At 38.7% G+C, this 18838-nt stretch overlaps 1 protein-coding gene and 1 pseudogene across 1 annotated transcript in view; one reads left to right on the top strand and one right to left on the bottom strand.

The window, feature by feature from the left end:
- KCNH5 (potassium voltage-gated channel subfamily H member 5) overlaps positions 1-18838 on the bottom strand; it is a 356634-nt gene that overhangs the window by 110552 nt on the left and 227244 nt on the right. Inside the window, exon 8 of the mRNA XM_004698639.2 lies at positions 5922-6121. Within this exon, the coding sequence (XP_004698696.1) occupies positions 5922-6121 (200 nt within the window). The remainder of the gene's footprint in view (positions 1-5921; positions 6122-18838) is intronic.
- LOC115868710 lies at positions 17037-17431 on the top strand (annotated as a pseudogene).

Raw genomic sequence — 18838 nt, 5'->3', positions numbered from 1 at the left:
ATTTGCTTTTGTTAAAGCTAAATTTGGAAATCTACAAAACTATGCGGAAACGATAGAAGAAAACCCAAGTAATTGGAGTGAAGGACATGCTCTCTAATTAGCTTTAATACAACATAAATTGCAAAACATTAAAATGAAACAAAACCCGCTGCCTCCGAATCAACTGGCTCCTGGTAGAGCTGGAGGACAAAGCAGAGCTGTTACACACAGTCGCCAAGGCTGTGCGTCTCTATAGGGAACGATTGCCACCCCTTTCCTCTGCAGAGCAGCTGGTGGGTTTGTCATGAGCTCTGGGTTAGCATCAGGGCACTTAACCTGGGAATCATTGTTCTAGAACTAAAAATGTACAGTTGTTGAGAACTATCAGGAGAAGAGATTTCTTAGAACAAAGACATTTGACTTTGCACATTATATTCCAATGTCTGCTGGAATCTGGTAACCGTTGTCATTACTACAGCATTAGAAAAGATGAAGACCATGTGTTGAGGAACATGAAGTCTAATAAAAGTCCCTGATATTAAACATGTAATAATTCTTAACATTCGGATGCTCTGGATTAGATGTAAATACAAAGGAAGGTGTGATGAATTTGATAGCCCCTGTATTTCTATCACTGTGAGCACAAACACAGAATTTAAATGATTGCAGTCATCGAAGTTTATTTTTCTGCCTCTGTACTTTAGCAGATGGAATCAATGTTGAGTCTTATTTTCTAAAAGTCTACAGCACAAATGAATATATAATTAGATAGACAGAGTGATAGGTTGATTTTATCTTAAAATCTAGAGAGTTTTGCTACCTGTTGGGTCTAGAGTAGCCTATCGAGGGAAAAGAATAGAAACACAGGAGAAAATCAGCTAGTTGAATATTACAACACCTCAGGTAGGAAGGAGTTGATAGTGACTTGAATCAGATAATAGCAGTGGATGTAGAGTCAATGTGATTGGTTGGTAATTTAAAAAGTAGGGATTTGGATCCGGTAAGGATGACATTTTCATGAAGTGTATGGGTGGCCGATTGGTTATGCTCCTAACTTCAAGGTCAGCAGTTCAAAGCGATCAGCAGAAGCTCTGCAGGTGAAAGGTGGGGCTTTCTACTCCAGTAAGGGTCACAGCCTTGGAAATCAACAGGGACAGTTCAGTAGTTCAATTTTTGGCAACTCAACCAAAGATGAGTAGACAGATAAAAGATCCTGTAATAAGATGACAGTTCAAAGATCAACCTGAATATTTAGGTGGTGTTAGCATATCATTTTAAATCATGAGCCTGATTGGATGATACTGCTGAAGGAGTGGATGAATAGAGAGATGGATGAGCTGAAATAACCGAGTTCCAGGGTATCCCAACATATAATGCCATCATGCTCTAACTGCTTTCCGAAAATGCCCTAAACTATTTACCTACAATAGCGGCAGTCACTCTATAGTGTTGGATAAGATTATCAACTTTATCCATTTAACATATTAAAATTAATTTTACTTCAATGTTAAACTGGTTTACATATGAAAATTAGCTTCTCTGTGTTACTTAGTGATTTACATTTTGTCTCCTGGAAATTTCCCGTGTGTTTTGCTCATTTTCTCCCCCTAGGTTTCATTATTTTATAATTGTTCTATAGACTCACTATGTATGAAACAGTAATGAATATTTAACTGGTACTATTTATTGTTAAGACTCTCTCTGATTTTAATGGTTTTCTCATATGAGAGCTTTTACATTTCATTTTATCTCATTTTGTTTTAATTGTTGGTTGGTTGGTATTAGAGCTTTCACATTTCTTAGTCATCTATTAATCAGTCACTTTGTTATTTACACTTTACTTTAATACTTGCAAAATGAATACAAATGGATTCATATATACTCTAGTGGTTTATGGTTTCTTATTTTTGGCATTCAACCTTTTTTCCTTCTGATAATTTTGTTGATAAGAAGATTCATATTCGTTTTCTCAATTCTTCATTTATTGTATGTTATATTACATAAAACAACACTTCGATGTTTGTGATGTATCCTTTACCTTATATTGAGCATTGAAGTCTAGCTCTGAGATACTTATTGTCGTTTTTGTTTTGGCTGCCAATTCTTGTAGCCATACCCCTCTGTTACTGTGTTTTAAACACCTTTTATTTTTTTGTCAAACGAATGAGCTCTTAAAGTAGGTAGTCTTTTTCTTTGCTTTTTAGGCTCTATATTTGTGTCTACTTCTGGGCTTTAGTAGTTTCCCCTCGGTCCCTGCTTTCTTCTTTATCAGATGTTGTGTGGTATAGAATGTGCTTTTAAATTCATCCTCACTGATGATGCAATTAGGGAGAATCTCCCGTAGTAGTTCTCTTTTAAACACAGAATTTAACAGATGTCTTCTTCTCTTTGCCTACAATTATTGCTGACATTAGCTGTTACAAATGTACGTGGTCTCCTTAAGAATCTGGGAGAAATCAGTATAGGAATGGGTAGTTTGTTATGCTGAACTAGAAAATTTCAAATATATACAAGTGTATTTTAAATGTAAGCAACATAACTTCCATATATTCCAAAGTATTTATATTTGCTTCTCCTATTATTCAACAACTAACACTAAGGTTTCCTCACTCAGTTAAGGGCCAAATTCATGTTTAGCTGTTTATAAAAATGCCAATTTCTTTGGATTAATACAGTTCATTTTAATATTAACCTCTCCATTTTATTCTCCTATAATTATATTTTACCTGAATAGTCTAATAACTGGAAGTAAATGTCTTTCTCTTTAAAAAATCATTTTATTGGGGCTCTTATAGCTCTTATCACAATCCATATGTGCATCCATTGTGTCAAGCACATTTGTACATATGTTGCCATCATCATTTTCCAAACATTTTCTTTCTACTTGAGCCCTTGGTCTTAGCTCATTTCCCTCTTTCCCCTCCCTCTCTCACCCTCCCTCCCACATGAACCCTTGATAACTTATAATTTTTTTTCATGTCTTACACCAACTGCTGTCTCCCTTCACCTACTTTTCTGATGCCCGTTCCCCTAGGAGGGGGTTATACGTAGATCATTGTGATCTGCTCCCCGTCTCTCATCCTACCTTCTCCTTACCCTGCTGGTATCCCAACTCTCATTATTGGTGCTGAGGGGTTTATCTGTCCTGGATTCCCTGTGTTTCTAGCTCTTATCTGTACCCGTGTACATGCTCTGGTCTAGCCAGATTTGGAAGGTAGAATTGGGATCATGATAGTGGGCGGGGAGCATTAAAGAACTAGAGGAAAGTTGTAGGTTTTGTTGGTCCTATACTTCACCCTGACAGGAGTGTCTCTTCCTTGCAACCCTTTTGTAAGGGGATGTCCAATCGTCTACAGATGGACTTTGGGTCTCCACTCCACAATCCCCCTCATCCATCGACACCTCATGATCACAGATGGTGTGTTTATTCCATGTGGGCTTTGTTGGAAAGCAAATAATTAACAATCAAACAAACTAATAAGCAAAAACTGTGGTAAACTGTATCCATTGTTATTGAGTCAATTCCAGTAAGGGATTCGGAAATATGCTATGTGCACTCTGGGCCAGGGACACGCCACACATGGATGCACTCCCACACAGAATACTGCTGTATGACACCCCAACTACATCAGGAGTCAGAGACGACCTGAAGAAGCGCTAGTCAGTTCCACTTTAGCATGTACACAGTGCCTGGAGATATTCATAATGAAAAAGGACAAAAAACTTACTGGATACGTAGCATGAACCGTTGATCCAGGCTCTTTATGACTACATTATGTTACCGCTCTTTCCTGTCTCCTAGTATGAAATTCCTTTGCAATTTGTGGAAGGGGAGATCTGGCTGCGATCATAATTGCCCCTGAAAGTAATTGCCTTTTCATGTCCGTTTCCTGTAATGTGGACTTAAAGGACGCGCAGTATCTGAAGGTTTGAATGGTTGTCATCACCGTCATGAGGAAGATTTTGTTTCTTCTTTGGAAGCTCGCTTATTAACCATATAGGACTAGTCTTGGTTTATCTTAATCCAATTACATAGAAAGAAACTTTCTTCTTTTCCCCTCTGGTCATTTAGAAGGCGGGTTCAGACTGCCCTGTCAATATGGTGAAAGTGCAAATCTCACGCCCCTTTGTGGATTCTCCCACAGGGACTTTATGACCCTACAGCTCCAGGGGGGCTTTAGTTGCGACTGTTCCCCACAATTCTTGCATGCTGTGTCCATGTCCTCTTTCTCCCTTCCCACCATCTCCTAAAACTACTTGCTCTTGTTTCAGGAAGCTTCTCTAAGCCAACAGTGACTTTGCACATTGGCTCTTTCTCTTCAACACTGAAACACATTTGTGGCCCGAGTCCACTGAATCAGGTGTAATAAGAAACTATAACCAAATAAACAAAGAAAAATACAATTGTAAAAAAATAGTAAGGAAGGTCAGGTGCTGATTGGTTATGTTATGAAATATTAATAACTAAAAATGATATTCTCCACTGATACTTTTAAAGTAAAATAGTTCATGATCTTTTTTTTTTTCTAAAACTCTTGTGTGAAAGTAACATTTGTCATCTCCTATATATAATGTGATACAGTTTAGTGTAGGAAGTGAGATTTGTTATAACGTGGTTTTATTTATTGTGAGAAGGACATTGAGTTCTTTATTGCCCCAAATAAGAACTATAGAAGGGAAAAAAATTAAAGTTTTCATGAAAAGAAAAAAACTAAATGAAGATGGAGGTATCCACTTTGTACATTTTGTAATGCAAAGGGGGAAATTTAAAAATGACACCCATTATTTACTTTATGGAACATGAAACAGAGGAAGGAGAAATTTAAGTAGAGGATGGCATAAAAAAGATATATACGTATTCATTTTTTAAATGGATTCTTTTAAACTTCTACTTGGAAAAAAGTCAAAGGAGAAATCAAGATTGAAATCCTTCAGGAGAAATGGTATGATATTTTGAGATATAGGGGAATATAGGAAATAACTAGGAGTGATGATGAGAAAATTATAGTAAACTGGAGTCATGATCTTTATTCCAGAACTGCATTTTAAATTGAGTGTGATGACTAATACTAACTGATAATTAGCAGTTGAGTGATTTGCCCCTTCTTAGAATTCAATAAATGTGATTTATTGATGTACCACTTATGAAGTAATAGTAACATTTATGAAGCAGTTTTACAATCATCTGTGAGTGGGAAAGCTATTGTGCAAAGGTAAGTCAGAGGATCTTTCGAGTAGGGCTGCAGTACATGCACGCAAGCATTCCGAGCAAAGCACCTTCATTGGATCAAGGTGTCTTCCAAAAAGAATCTAAAGAGTGGCTTCAAGGGCATCGGCTGTAGTAATTAAAGTCGAGGCAGAGAAATGAGCTCAGGAAGTTATAATAATTCTTTGGGGTGCGGGGAGGATTCCCAAAGGAGTCGATATGTTAGATTTGCTCAGAGGCAATCACAGGGGCTTATTAGGAAGACGCAGTAAGAAAACTGAAAATTGCATTCGCGAGAAAAGTTATGACAAGGAGGGGTTTCTTTGGTATCACAGCAGGGCACCTCCACATTCTTTCAGGCTGGGAAGGCTAGTCCTTAGAGACTTGCACTGGGCAATAATACCCATCTCCCCAACAACCTTAACCTTGCCCCTTCAGACTTTCCTTTGTTCACAAAACTCAAAGAACATTAAGAAGGAGCATCAGGTGAGTCCCCTCAAGGACGTCAACTCTTGAGACGGCACCAATTGAAAACCACGGAATTTGAGGGAGAAAGTGTCACACCTTCAGCAGTGTCAGAGCTAGAAGAAAGGTGTCTGGAGAAAAAAGTTTCACATTTTGACATTTTTTAGCTTAATAGTAGTTTGCATGATTTTCTAGTGACAATTTTTTATTTACCCTCAAATCTGAAAATGCTTTTGAAACAGAAATGAAATAAATAAGTGGCAATTCATACCTTCTCTGTGTCAATGCCTTTTGACATGGACCATGTTGAGACAATATAATCCATGACGCGCTCACTAAGGCCTTTGGGGACCTGATAGAGTTTCAGAAAGTCCCGTACATTATTCAGCATCTCATGGTATCGATTGGTGTTGGCATACATTTGCTGGAAAATTGTAGTAACATTTCCAAATATAGTTGCATATAGAAGAGCTGAAAAAGAAGAAATTATTAAAATATAACAAAAATCCCAGGAAGTAGGGAAATATATAGTCATTGGCAAATCAACAAATCATTTCAGAGGGTAAATCAGTGAGCTTGCCTCAGTTTAGTCAATGTGGTAAAACTAGAAAATGGTTCATATGACTCAAATGATTTCTACTGTCACTTTTCACCGAAGCAGTCTAATCTTTGATTAAAAATTCTCTCCAATACCTTTCTCTTTAAGGAAGCCTAATCTTTTAAAATTTGTCCCTTGCTTGCTGGTACCAATCATTGGTCGATTTCCCTGCTTATAAAGATTTTTGACAAAACCTGAGAAGTACAAGGAAAATCAAACAAACAAACAAACCCTCACTGCCATGGAGTCAATGCTGACTCAGTGCGACCCCTGCGGGTTACAGGTCCAAGACTGTAACTATTTACTGCAGTACAAAGCTCAGCCTCCTGTGGAGCGGCTGGTGGATTTGAACTACTCAGCACGTGGATCAACCCAACTTGTAACCAGGAAATCAGTGAACTTGCCGCAATATAGTCAATGTGGCAAAACTTGAAAATGGTTCATATGATTTGTAACCCCCAGGGCTCTTTGAAATTTAAAGAGGTGGATATAAATTAAAATGGTTTACTTTTAGAAAAACAGGATTGAAATGAACAGCTAAAATAAAGCTTCACGAATGCCTGGGGATTCTAATTATTAAATTCATGCCAGTCTCTCAGTGATTATAGTTTCTTGATAACCAACCAAGCAAACAAACTCATTTGCCACCAAGTCGATGCCAAAGCATAGGGACCACGTATGGCGGTAGAGCTGCCCACATGAGTGTCTAAGACGGTAACTGCTAACTCATTGGACTCGTTACACAGGCCACCATTATCTGTGGCTTGTGGGCTACTGTGATGCTGGAAGCGATGTCACTGGCATTTCAAATGCTAGCAAGTGGATATGTTTCAGCAGAGTTTCCAGACTGAGAACAGACAACTAAGTAAGGACTCATAACCCCATTTGGGAGAGAGGAGGGGGTGCCTGCTGAAATCCTTATGCATAGCTTTGAAACATGTTCAGATACTGAAGGCCTAATGAATGGAAGCAGAAGGTTGTCGGAGCGAGTGCTGGGGGATGGGCCCATTGGTGAGCAAGCACTCCACATGTGACGGAGCAGGGACAGCTTTCTTGGATTGGCATCTACCAGGAAGACCCGAGTAGGTCAAAGCCGGGGGAGTGAGGCCCTCAGGACCTGCATCAGGACAGGAGAAACAGTGGCAAAAATCTGCTAAAGATTTCATTGGGATTTGGAAGAGGTGAACTATGAATCTGGGAAACTTGGAAGAGGTCAAAAATGAAATTGAACAGATAAAGAACATTATCTTAAGCATTAGCGAGATGAAGTGCTACTGGCCATTTTCCATCAGTAAATCATAAGATTTACTAGTCTCTGAATGCCACAATCAAGAGAAATGATGTGGCATTCATGGTCAAATAGGACACTGCAAAATCAATCATGAAATACAATGCTGTCTGTGATTGGATTATATCGATTCTGCCTTCAAGGAAATCCAATCAGTACAACTCTTATTCACATTTATGTACCAACCACAAAAAGCTAGTGATAAGGAAATTGATCAAGCATGCAGTCCAGATGCATTCACAGTTATTAGTGATTGGAAACAAAGCGAAAGGAGTAGTTTAAAATAGTACCTTGCAAATAGAAATAGAGTTGAAGATCATGACAGAATTTTGCAAGAACAATGACTTTTTTATATCAGTACTTTTTTTCAAGAACACAAAAGGCAACTATACACATGCACTTTTCCAGACAGAAAACACAGAAATCAAACACTACATGTGTGAGAAGTGATGGAGAAGCCCAATATTAGCAGCTGAAACCTCTCCAGGGGCGACTGTGGAACACACCATCAATTGTTCATATGTGACCTTGAATCTATCCCACCTAAATTTGGAGAACATTTCAAGAACCTGTGGAATGTATGGAACACTAATGATAGACCTGCTGAGCTGTGGGAGGACATCAAGAACATCATTCATAAATTAAACAGAGGATCACTGAACATACAGGAAAGAAAGAAAAGATCAAAGTGGATGTCAGAAGAGAGCCAGAAACTTGCTTTTCATTGTAGGGTAGCTAAAGCAAAGCGAAGAAATGATGAAGTCTAAGAGCTGATTATAACATTTCAAAGGGCAACTCCAGAAGCCAAAGTCAAATAGAATGAGCTGTGTAAAGACCTGGAGTTAGAAAGCTAACATAGAAGAACTACAACATGTCTTAAATAGAAAGGACTCCAGAAAAAAATGCAAGCCTCAAGTTGCAATCTTGAAAGATTCTATGGGCAAAATATTGAATGATGAAGAAGATGGAAAGAACACAGAATCACTATCAGAAAAGAACTAGCTAACGTTCCACCATTTCAGGATGTGTCATGTGGGCAAGAACCAATGATGCTGAAAGCATCCAGTACTGAAAACATTAGCCCAAACAAGGCTCCTTTAATCGATGGAACACCAATCAAAATGTTTCAACAAGCTGATAAAGCACTGCCAGCACTTACTTGTCTATGCCAAGAAATGTGGAAGATACTGACTTGGCTAACTAATGGGAAGAGATCCTTATTTTTACCAATTTCAAAGAAAGGTAGCCCACTAATTCTCAAATTATAGAACAATATCACTTATATTCAAGTATAATTTGCTAAAGATCATCCAATAATGATTGCAGCAATACATTAACAGGGAGCTGCCAAAGGTTCAGGCTGGATTCAGAAGAGGATGTAGAACAAGGGATACTGTGTTAGTCTGGGTAAACTAGGGAAACAAATCCACAGAAATCATATCTGTATAAGAGAGAGTTTATATAAAGGGTAAGTGTACATTCAGAAAGCATCCCAACCCCTTCCAGTCCAAGTCCGTTAGTCCGACTGAGCCCATGTATCTGACATCGAACTATAAAGTCCTCCTCAAACTCACAACACACACACACACACACACAAAGACACTGAATGCAGGAGGATCACAGGCCAGTGAGTAGAAAGTCTTTGGATCCAGTGACAGTGTAAGCATCTCAGTGCTTCTCTAGCATCCACGGCTGCATTAGGGTAAGTCCATGTGGCTTCTCCTCAGGGATGTCTCGCAGGAAGTGAGCCTTGCCAGCTGAGGCAGAGAACTAACTAGCTAAGAGAACTAGAAAGGCGAGGCTCAAGGAGCCATTTATCTCTCCATCCTTCAATGAATCCTGCATGTGTTTATTGGCCAGGTTGGCACAATAAACCTTAACTGTCTCAGATATAATTGCTGATGTCAGATGGATCTTGGGTCAAAGCAATGACCAGAAAGAGGTTTATTTGTGTTTCGTTGGCTATGCCAAAGCAGTAGACTGTGAAGCTCAGGCGTCCTCAAACTACGGTCCGCGGCCCACCAAGAACATTTAGCCGGCCTGCCGGGTGTTTTGGCCCCACTTGGTTTTTTACTTCAAAAGAAGATATGTACAGTGTGCATAGGAATTTGTTCACAGTTTTTTTTAAACTACCTGTATAGTCCAGCCCTCCAACGGGTCTGAGGGATAGTGAACTGGCCCTCTGTTTAAAACGTTTGAGGACCCCTGGACTGTAGATCATAGCCTTCAGTAGCATTAGAACTCCAGAACACTTTATTTTGCTCTTGAGAAACTTGTACGTGGATCAAGAGGCAGTTGTGTGAACCGAAGAAGGGAATGTTGCATGGTTTACAATCAGAAAAAGTGTGTCTGGGTTTTAGCCTGGCATCATACTTACTAAATTTGCATGCTAAGCAAATAATCAGAAACACTGATTATTTATGAAGACAAATATGGCATTAGGATTAATAACCTGCGTTATGCAATGACACACCACGTTTTCTGAAAGTGGGGATTAGAAGGATTTCAGCCTTCAGTACGGTTAACACCTCAATGTAAAGAAAACCGAAATCCTCACAACTGGACCAATAGGCCACATCATGAGAAATGGAGAAAAGGTTGAAGCTGTCAAGGATTGCACCTTACTTGGCTCCACAATCAATTCTCAAGGGAGCAGCAGCCAAGCGATCAAAAGACAAGTTGCATTAGGTAAAAATGTGGCACAGGGCCTCTTTAGTGCGCTGAAAAGCACAGGTGTTACTTTGAGGACTAAGGGGCATCAGACCCTAGTCGTGATTTCTCCCATTGCCTAATAAGTGTGTCAAAGTTGGACCTTGAATAAGGAAGATGGAAGAAAAGCACAGCATTTGAATTGTGGCACTGGCAAAGAATAATGAAAGTACCATGGACTGACCAAAAAATAGCTTATCAGTCTTGGAAGAAGTATTTATTGCCTGAGTGCTCCTTAGAAGCAGGTGGCAAGACTTTGTCTCACATACTTTGGACATATTGTCAACAGAGAACACTCCCTGGAGGACACCATGCTTTGTAAAGTGGAGGGGCAGCAAAAAAGAGGAAGACCTTCACCGAGATGGATGGACACCATGGCTGCAACAATGGGCTCGGGCATGGGAGCAGCTGTGAGGGCAGTGCCAGACCGGGCAGTGTTCCGTTCTGTTGTTCATAGGGTGGCTGTGGATCAGAACCAAGCTGAGGGCACCTAACAACAGCAAACAGGACAACCACTTACAAGAGTAGACAGTCCTGTCTGTCTTCGGAAGAAGGGCTGGTATTTGGAACTGGTGACCCTTTGGATCATACCCCAATTCGTAAACACTGCTACCAAACTGGATCTTAATATAATCGTTATAAGAATGAAGTCAATGTGTTTACCATGGTTATTCCTATATGAAAACCTATGATTAGGATTGGGTTTTTGAAATACACGTGCATCTACTCCAAGGAGTCCTGGTTGCAGTTGGTTAATTTTGGGCTGCTAACTACAAGGTCATTGGATCAAATTCATCAGACTACTCACATCCATTTGAAGGGAAAAAAGTCTTATTTGTGTCTGAACTGAATAGAACTGGAAAATAACAACAGAAACAATCGCCAGCATGCTGGAGATCTCAGTTGATTTGGCTGACAGTATTTTGACTGAAAAATTAAAGTTGTGTAACTTTATACTCAATGGCTGCCAACATTGTTGTGCCCCAGATTAGTTACTGACAAGATCTGAGCTTTCAACGGAAATTTTAAACAGGTAGATTCAATATCCTGACACATTTCTTCAAAGATGTATAAGAGGAGATAAATTTATAACATACTGGAAAACCATACTTTCCCAGTATGATCCTAAAGACAAAGCATAATCCAAGCAATGGCTACCAAGAGGTGGAAATAGCCCAGTCAAAGCAAAAACAAAACAGTCCAGAGTAAAGGTCCTGACAAGAGTATCTTGAGATGCTCAAAATTTTTCACTTGTTGACATTCTAGAGTAGCAAATAATGTAAACACCTACTTATGATGAGAGTGTTTGAAACAGTTAACCAAAGCTTTACTAGGAACATGCTGCGTAAATCTTCACCTTTCCACATGGCAATGGTTCTGTTCATACCATTTCATCAAAAAGGCCAATTTTTTAAAAGAATTTCTTTTGGAAATCATTAAGAGTCCTGCTTTGGTTCTTTTGATTTATTTTCTACTTGTACTCTTAAAATATCTTAAAATAGTGTCTGTATTTTTTAGTTAATAATATAAAATAAACTTATTCACATGATTAAATTCCCAAGAACCTCATCTCTTAAGGTCTGAACTAAATGGCTGGCATCATCATGTACAAAATATCTTCAAGTTAATGGAGCGTATGTTGAGAAATTAAATTTAGAAATCTTATTGTTTTCTTTTAATTCCATTTTTCCATGAAGTTTTTGAAAGCCTGATATATTAGGAAGACAACAAAATAATGGGAAACATTAATGAAAAAAACCACATAAAATGGAATTCTAAATAATCAGAAAAGAGATAAGCATAATTTATTTTTTTACAGTTTAATGAAATGGTGCTGGAATCAGGATTTATAAACAGTGCCCAGCTGTTATAGATTGCCAATAAATATTACAGAACTGCCTATTATTTTGACAAGCATAACTTGTTTGGCTCCCTAAAATGCTTGGAATATGCAACATTTGTCAACGCGCCTTTGAGTTTAACAAAGTGCCACAAATTCCGGCCTCTTGGTTACATTAAATAGATGCACAAAAATACACTGGACTCATATGCAAGTGAAAGTGCTAAACTGTGAGGAAAACTTTCAATATAGTAGAAGTTTGCAGCACGGATGAATGAAAGATGCAATCAACAGCTCATTCAATTATGCAGATTACAAAGACTCACTTATGCCTTCCATTTTTTCTCACGAATGTTGTGTTAAATACTGGGTCTTTGTGGCTAAACAGACAAGTGCACATTCATTCGGTAAATGGTACAACCATCTACCAGGTTGCTAAACTAAACTAAAAGCCATCCTCAATTTACTCTCCAGTTCACTTACCAAGTTTCTGTTGGCTCTGCCTTCAAAATATCACCTTAATTCAGTCACTTCCAACTACATCGATGAGCAAGCAAACTGAGCTAGTCTTTACGAGTATATGCTTTGCCACTAACTAGCTCTGTGACTTGGGCAAGTCCCTTAACCTCTGAAGGCCTCTATGTCCTCACTTGTCACTTGAGAATGACACAAGAGTCCTCACAAAGAGGTTGGCTTAAAGAAGAAAACCCCTAGGGAAAACCTAATAGTCCAATAGAGAGAGAGTATGCATCCATGAAAGACAGACACAATCTCTCATCTCGAGTAATACGCATTACTTTCTAGAGCTCTGTAATTGTTTTTATTTCAAATCACATTCTTAAAGCAAGTTATTTCATTTATCATAGTCAAACACCTATTTTAAGAACACATATTTGTAGGTACCTAAGGAAATTTTGATTTCTCCATTAGAGTTAAAAGATGCCTTGGTGGCTAGTGGTTATGCATCGGGCTACTATCTGCAAGGTCCATAGTTTGAAACCACCAGAGGCTCCATGGGAGAAAGATGGGGCTTTCTACTCCCATAAAAATGCCTAGTCTCAGAAACTGACAGGGGCAGTTTGACCCTGCTTATCAGATCGCTCAGAGTTGGCGTTGACTCAATGGGCGGGAGAGTACACCTTGGCTCAAGCTGTATCAATTCACTTAGATATTGATGATGTCTGTTTTCTATCACATTCAACATTTACTGTTCCTCAGTATCTTCCTTTTGTTAATCTTGGCAAACTTAAGTCATTTCCTTTTCTATTTCTATTCCAAAAAGCCCACCTTTCATAATGATACATAAGATGCGAAGGCAAATGTTTATCAATCTTTGATTGCATGTGAAGGAAAAGACTTGTGTGAACATTGAAAGTGGTTCTAGTTGACCTTGGAATAACACAGAGAAGTTCATCTTCAACAATCTCCCTCCTCCAGTTTCTGAGCCTCTAGCTCTTTGATACTGGCTTTCCATTCCTCTGGGTCCCCTGGTGCAGTGACTTATATGTATGGAGTAAGATTCCCTCTAGGCCTCCAGTTACAGGCTAGGCAATTTCAATTTTTCATTCCATCTAGAATGTGAACAATGTCAATTTTTAAATGTGGAAAATCATTTAATACACTCTCTGTGTTGGGCTGTGCTGTCTAAAGAAACAAAACGAGTGATGCTCGTATGTGTAGAAAAGCTTTCTAGCGAGAAGGCATTCCAGACCAGTGCAATCCAAGTCCATACGTTGGGTGCAAACCAGGACCCCTCCAGAACACGGAACTACAGACCAATGACTCAGAAAGGTCATGCAGGACGCACAGAGAACACAGGCCAATGTGTGCAGAGTTGACCGGTTCCAAGGTTGGTTGAAATGTGCCAGGGTATCAACAGTTCTCAAGGTTTTGTGGCCCTCAGGGGGCTGCACCTTGAGTCACGCAGAGTCCCAAGAAGCAGGAAAGTGAAGAAGGAAGTTCCCAGTTCCTCCCTTACAAGAAAGCCACGCCCTAAAGAAGGCATCATCAGGCTGGGGCCTGAGTGACAGGTTGGATTCCACCCCTACAATTGAACACAAGTTCAAGTTGACATAAAAATCTGGCTACCACACTGTCCCTCTCATGGATGTTTGATTTTTAAAAGAGGGATTTCATCTAATACATGAGTTAATGAAATATATTAAGTCATCATTTGAACGTAGTAGGCTAAGAAGGGGCCATTTCACATCTTATCAAATGATAGTTTTGAATAGATATAAACTAATATAAGGCTAATTGTTTAATTACCATAACAAACTTTATAAAAATAATCTCAGTAATTACATAGTAACAGTATGGTGTTATTTTCTGTATATCACTTTATTCATATGTTTGAAATAAACTTGTATGTCACTAAAGACTCCAAGTCAATTTCAGTTTTACATTGTCTGCTTATTTTCGTTTTTTAGCCACTCAGACCAAAATTTAGGAACAAAAGATAAAAAATCTGTAGGATTTGTTTTTGTTTAGGGCTGTAGCCCATCACTCTCTTATTTCTCAAAGTGTAAATCCTCACAAATGTGGCTCTGTTTCCTTTTTCCCCCTCCTAGCCTTCCTCCTTCCCTCTGTAAATTTCTATCCCTCCCACTCTCTCGTTCCCACCCCCACCCTCCCATTCCTGGCCTCTTTGTACATATATTTTCTATATACCTTAAATAGCCACCTAATTTGAAAGAATAAATTATGAACATCTATTAACCATTTACTAATGCAATATCAAGATGGAATAAAAAAAGGAAAGTAGCTGGAGAGATGTAGATTTTTCATTTCAATGCTAATTTTCATTCAAAATAATAAAGTAAAATCAAAGAATCAAAGGCTCAAAATAAATTCAGCTTCACTTTATCCTTCATCCTTCTAAGATTTTTTTAACTAAATAATTCCATTTCATTATTCTCATTAATCTATCAATGATTTAGATTTGTAATAATATTAGTGCACTCACCAAATAAGTGTTATCATGTTGATAAGAGGCTAGCTGGGCAATATAGAACAATGCCTTTGAAAATAAAGAAACAATAATGATATATAAGTACTAAGCTCATCACTGTAGTCTCATTTGTTTGTAGAGAGTCAAACAGTAGTTCCAAAAATGTGCAAGTTTCAAGGCCCTAAGAGGCACCACTCTCAATTGCCTTCTCACTGAACCTACCTAATTGCACACAACCACTTCCTTGTGCTAATTGATAGAAAGAGTAACTTACTCAAAATACATTGAACGGAGCTCTTTTAGGTACTGGAAGAACAATGAGGCTTCCACTCACGCAAAGAGCTTCCTTTCAGAAACCCACAGGGGCAGTTTACCCTGTCCTTTGGGGTCCCTGAGTCAGAATTGACTTGATGAGTTTGAGGGGTTGGGGGATGATATACACTGAACTACATTTTCCACCAAGGGCACTGCGATGTATGCTGACCTTGGACGCTCATCACTCATTCATGTTTCTCAGGAGGTCTGAACCCTAAGTGGAAAGAAATGGAGGAAGGAGAAAAGTGAGAGAACTGGGAAATCAAAGGCATCTCTCTCGTGTGAGAGGGCTAGGGATGAAAAGTCACTCAAATATTCCCTGAGGCCAAAACTCACAGTAAAAAAATTAATAAAGCATATTTTGAATATGAATTATTTTTTTCACTTGAGGACTTTATGCTTGGTTTTATTTTATAGCTCTAAAACTTGTTTTTTTCATATTTTCATAGATCACTTAAAAGCATAACACATTTCACACACCATGAAACTGATGGCAGGCTTGTTGGATACTTCTATTTTGTTCCCAACATATATTTTTTGCTTTGATGTATTTAAAGGAAACACATTTTCTCATAACCATTTATACAAATACACACCTTGCAACTTGATGATCCAGTATTGATAGCATAAGTTGTTCTGTCTTTCCAATGATAAAGTGAAAACAGCTAGCTACTCCATTTATACGCCTAGTTTTATTCACTACAAGAGATTAAAAAAAATCAGAAAATGCAGAGATCCAGAACGGTTTTACCATAGTGAATAACTGAATTTCTTTGATTTATGGATGCTATTTACTAAATGCACTTTGAATTTTCAAGATGTTTTAGCTTCTCAATAAGGAAGCAGGCAAATCATTTCCCTAATCGTTGGCACTAGATTATGAAAAGAAACAATAGAGTAAAATTAAATCTCTTGTATCATAAATTTATAAAAGAGATGATACTATTATGCTTACTTTACATGTAAGAGCATTAAAAGTAATATTTGAGATAATATTGAAATGACCGTGGCTAATCACAAGGGTTTTTTTAATCAAAGATTAAATTGGCATGGCAAACACCCTCAGAGAATGATTAAGAGCACTGCTCCCTATGGAATAAAGAAGAGCCTCTTTTGTCCTCAGTAAATTGTGCCATGACTCTCAGTACAATGTATGAAGTTGTTAGATGCCATCAAGTTTTCTGACTCACAGAGAACTTACGTACGTCAGACCCAAGCACTGCCCTATCCTGTGCCAATCTCAAGATTACTGTTATATTTGAGCCCATTGTTGCCACCACTGTGTCAATGCAGCCTATGGAATGCCTTCCTCTTTTGGCTGACATTCCACTTTATCCAGCATGATAGCCTTTTCCAGGACCGGCCTCTTCTAATCTGTCCAAAGTAGTTGAGACAAAGTTTCACTCACCACTCTCACTTTTAAGAAGCCTTTTTCTAAGGCAGATTTAAGGTAGATTTCTAAGGTAGATTGCTCTTCCGGATGTCTACATACTTTCAATTTTCTTTGTCCACACCATAATTCAAATGCATCAATTACTCTGCTCTGGGCCTCCTCATCCACTTTTCATCTGCATATGAAGCAAGTGAAAATGCCATGGCCGGAATCAAAGGCACTTTCATCTTTAAAGTGATGCTTTTGCTCTTTAAAACTTTCAAGGAGGGTGGTCCTGGCACTGTGCGATGCCGATGCCGGGCCAGCATGTCTTGCATGTGCTGGCCCTGTATCAGTGCATCTTGCAATTGCACCAGGTACCGCCCCCTGACCTCAAAGTTCTGGGGGACCAGTACGTGAAGGATGAATTTAGCAGACATAAGACCATTGGTTTTGAAGAGGTCTAGTGCTTCCTGCCGGCGTGGGAGGCATATGCAGCAGTACTGTGGCAACAAGCTAATGAAAGCAGACAGAATCCAACTGAAAAAAAAAAACCCGTTTTGGAACTGCCCTCCCCGAAGAAAAACTTAATGACGTTCATGATGAACAAATTGGACAGTGGCAGAAGCTGATGCAAGAAGCCACTAAACCCAATAGGCAATTTAGTATCAAAAGTTCTACAAAACCAACGTGGCAACCTACAGAGTAAAGCCTACAAAAGTTATTAAAGGCCAGACCCCTTTATTTAACTATTAGTGGATTAAGAAATATATAGTTCTTAAGCATTTTAGGTTTGGAAAATGCCTACTGTTAATGAGATATTCTTTTATTTTTGGATGTTATAAATGTTTTCTATCATAATCACCAGTAGATAAAACTTTACAACATTATTTGAATAACTTACTTTCTGGATGTGAATGATTGTGTACTCTAAACAAGAAAGATCGGCTCTAAAATGGATAAATTACTGGAATATTGCTGAAAAATGTTTATGTATAAATTTGTTTGTAATAATCATGTTGTCAGACAGTAGCCTCCTGACTTTTCAGGATCACCATCCAATAAACAAATGATCAAGATTAAAAAAAAACAAAAACCTTTCAAGGGCTCTTGAGCAACAGGTACATCCAATGTACCAGGGCATTGAGTTCCTTGCTGCTCCTACAAGAACATTGATGTAGAGCCAAAGGAAATGAAGCCTTTGACAACTCCCATCTTTTTCCCATTTATCATGATTTTGTCTCCTGCTCCCGTTGTGAAGATTTTAGTTTTCATTTTACCAATTTATTAGGAGCCCTAACATACCGTATATAATTGCAATCTATAGGTCCATTAATTCAAGCAGTTGTGGAATTGCAGCCATCATCATTTTCAATACATTTTATTCTTCTTGAACTCCTTGATATCTACTCCCCTTCCTCCCCACCTTACCACCCCTCTAAACCCTTATTAAATGTTATTATTGGTTGTAGGTTATTTTGCCATAACTTACACCTTCAAATGCACCCATTCACCTAAAATTCTGGTGTTCATTCCCATCGAGGGAGGTTATACTGTCATCATTGCTATCAGTTCCTCCCCCTTCCCCCAACCTTTTCCTGTACCCTCAGGGAATCATTGCTCCCATTACTGAGGAATTTTTCTATCTTAGTGAAGTAAAACTAAGGCCATAATAGTGGGAGGAAGAAATTTTAAAAAACTAGAGGAAAGCTATGTGTTTCATCAGTGCTGTACTGTACCCTGGATATATCATCCCTTCCATGTGGCCCTTCTGTGAGGGACTGTCCAATTGTCTTACAGGTGGGCTTTGGGTCTCCACTTGGCCTATGCTCCTTCACCTCAATTTGATTGCTTGTTTTTGAACTTCTGATCCATATTCCCATGGACACCTCAAGATCACACAGGCTGGCATGAGTCTGCCATGTAGGCTTCGTTGCTTCCCTGTTAGATGGTCGCTTGTTTAACCTCAAGCCGTAAGACCCCAGACATTGTCTTTTAAACAGTACTGGAGGCTATAGTCTTTGATTTTCAATAGCAAATGCTTCAAATCCATTTAGCTTTCAGCAAGCAAAGTTTATCATCTGCATATTGCAGGTTGTTGAGAAGCTTTCCTGCA

This window comes from Echinops telfairi, unplaced genomic scaffold, assembly GCF_000313985.2.
Source record: "Echinops telfairi isolate 266 unplaced genomic scaffold, ASM31398v2 ScPeMD7_18;HRSCAF=68, whole genome shotgun sequence".
NCBI classification, from domain to species: Eukaryota; Metazoa; Chordata; class Mammalia; order Afrosoricida; family Tenrecidae; genus Echinops; species Echinops telfairi.
This window is presented reverse-complemented; position numbering and strand designations above follow the sequence as displayed.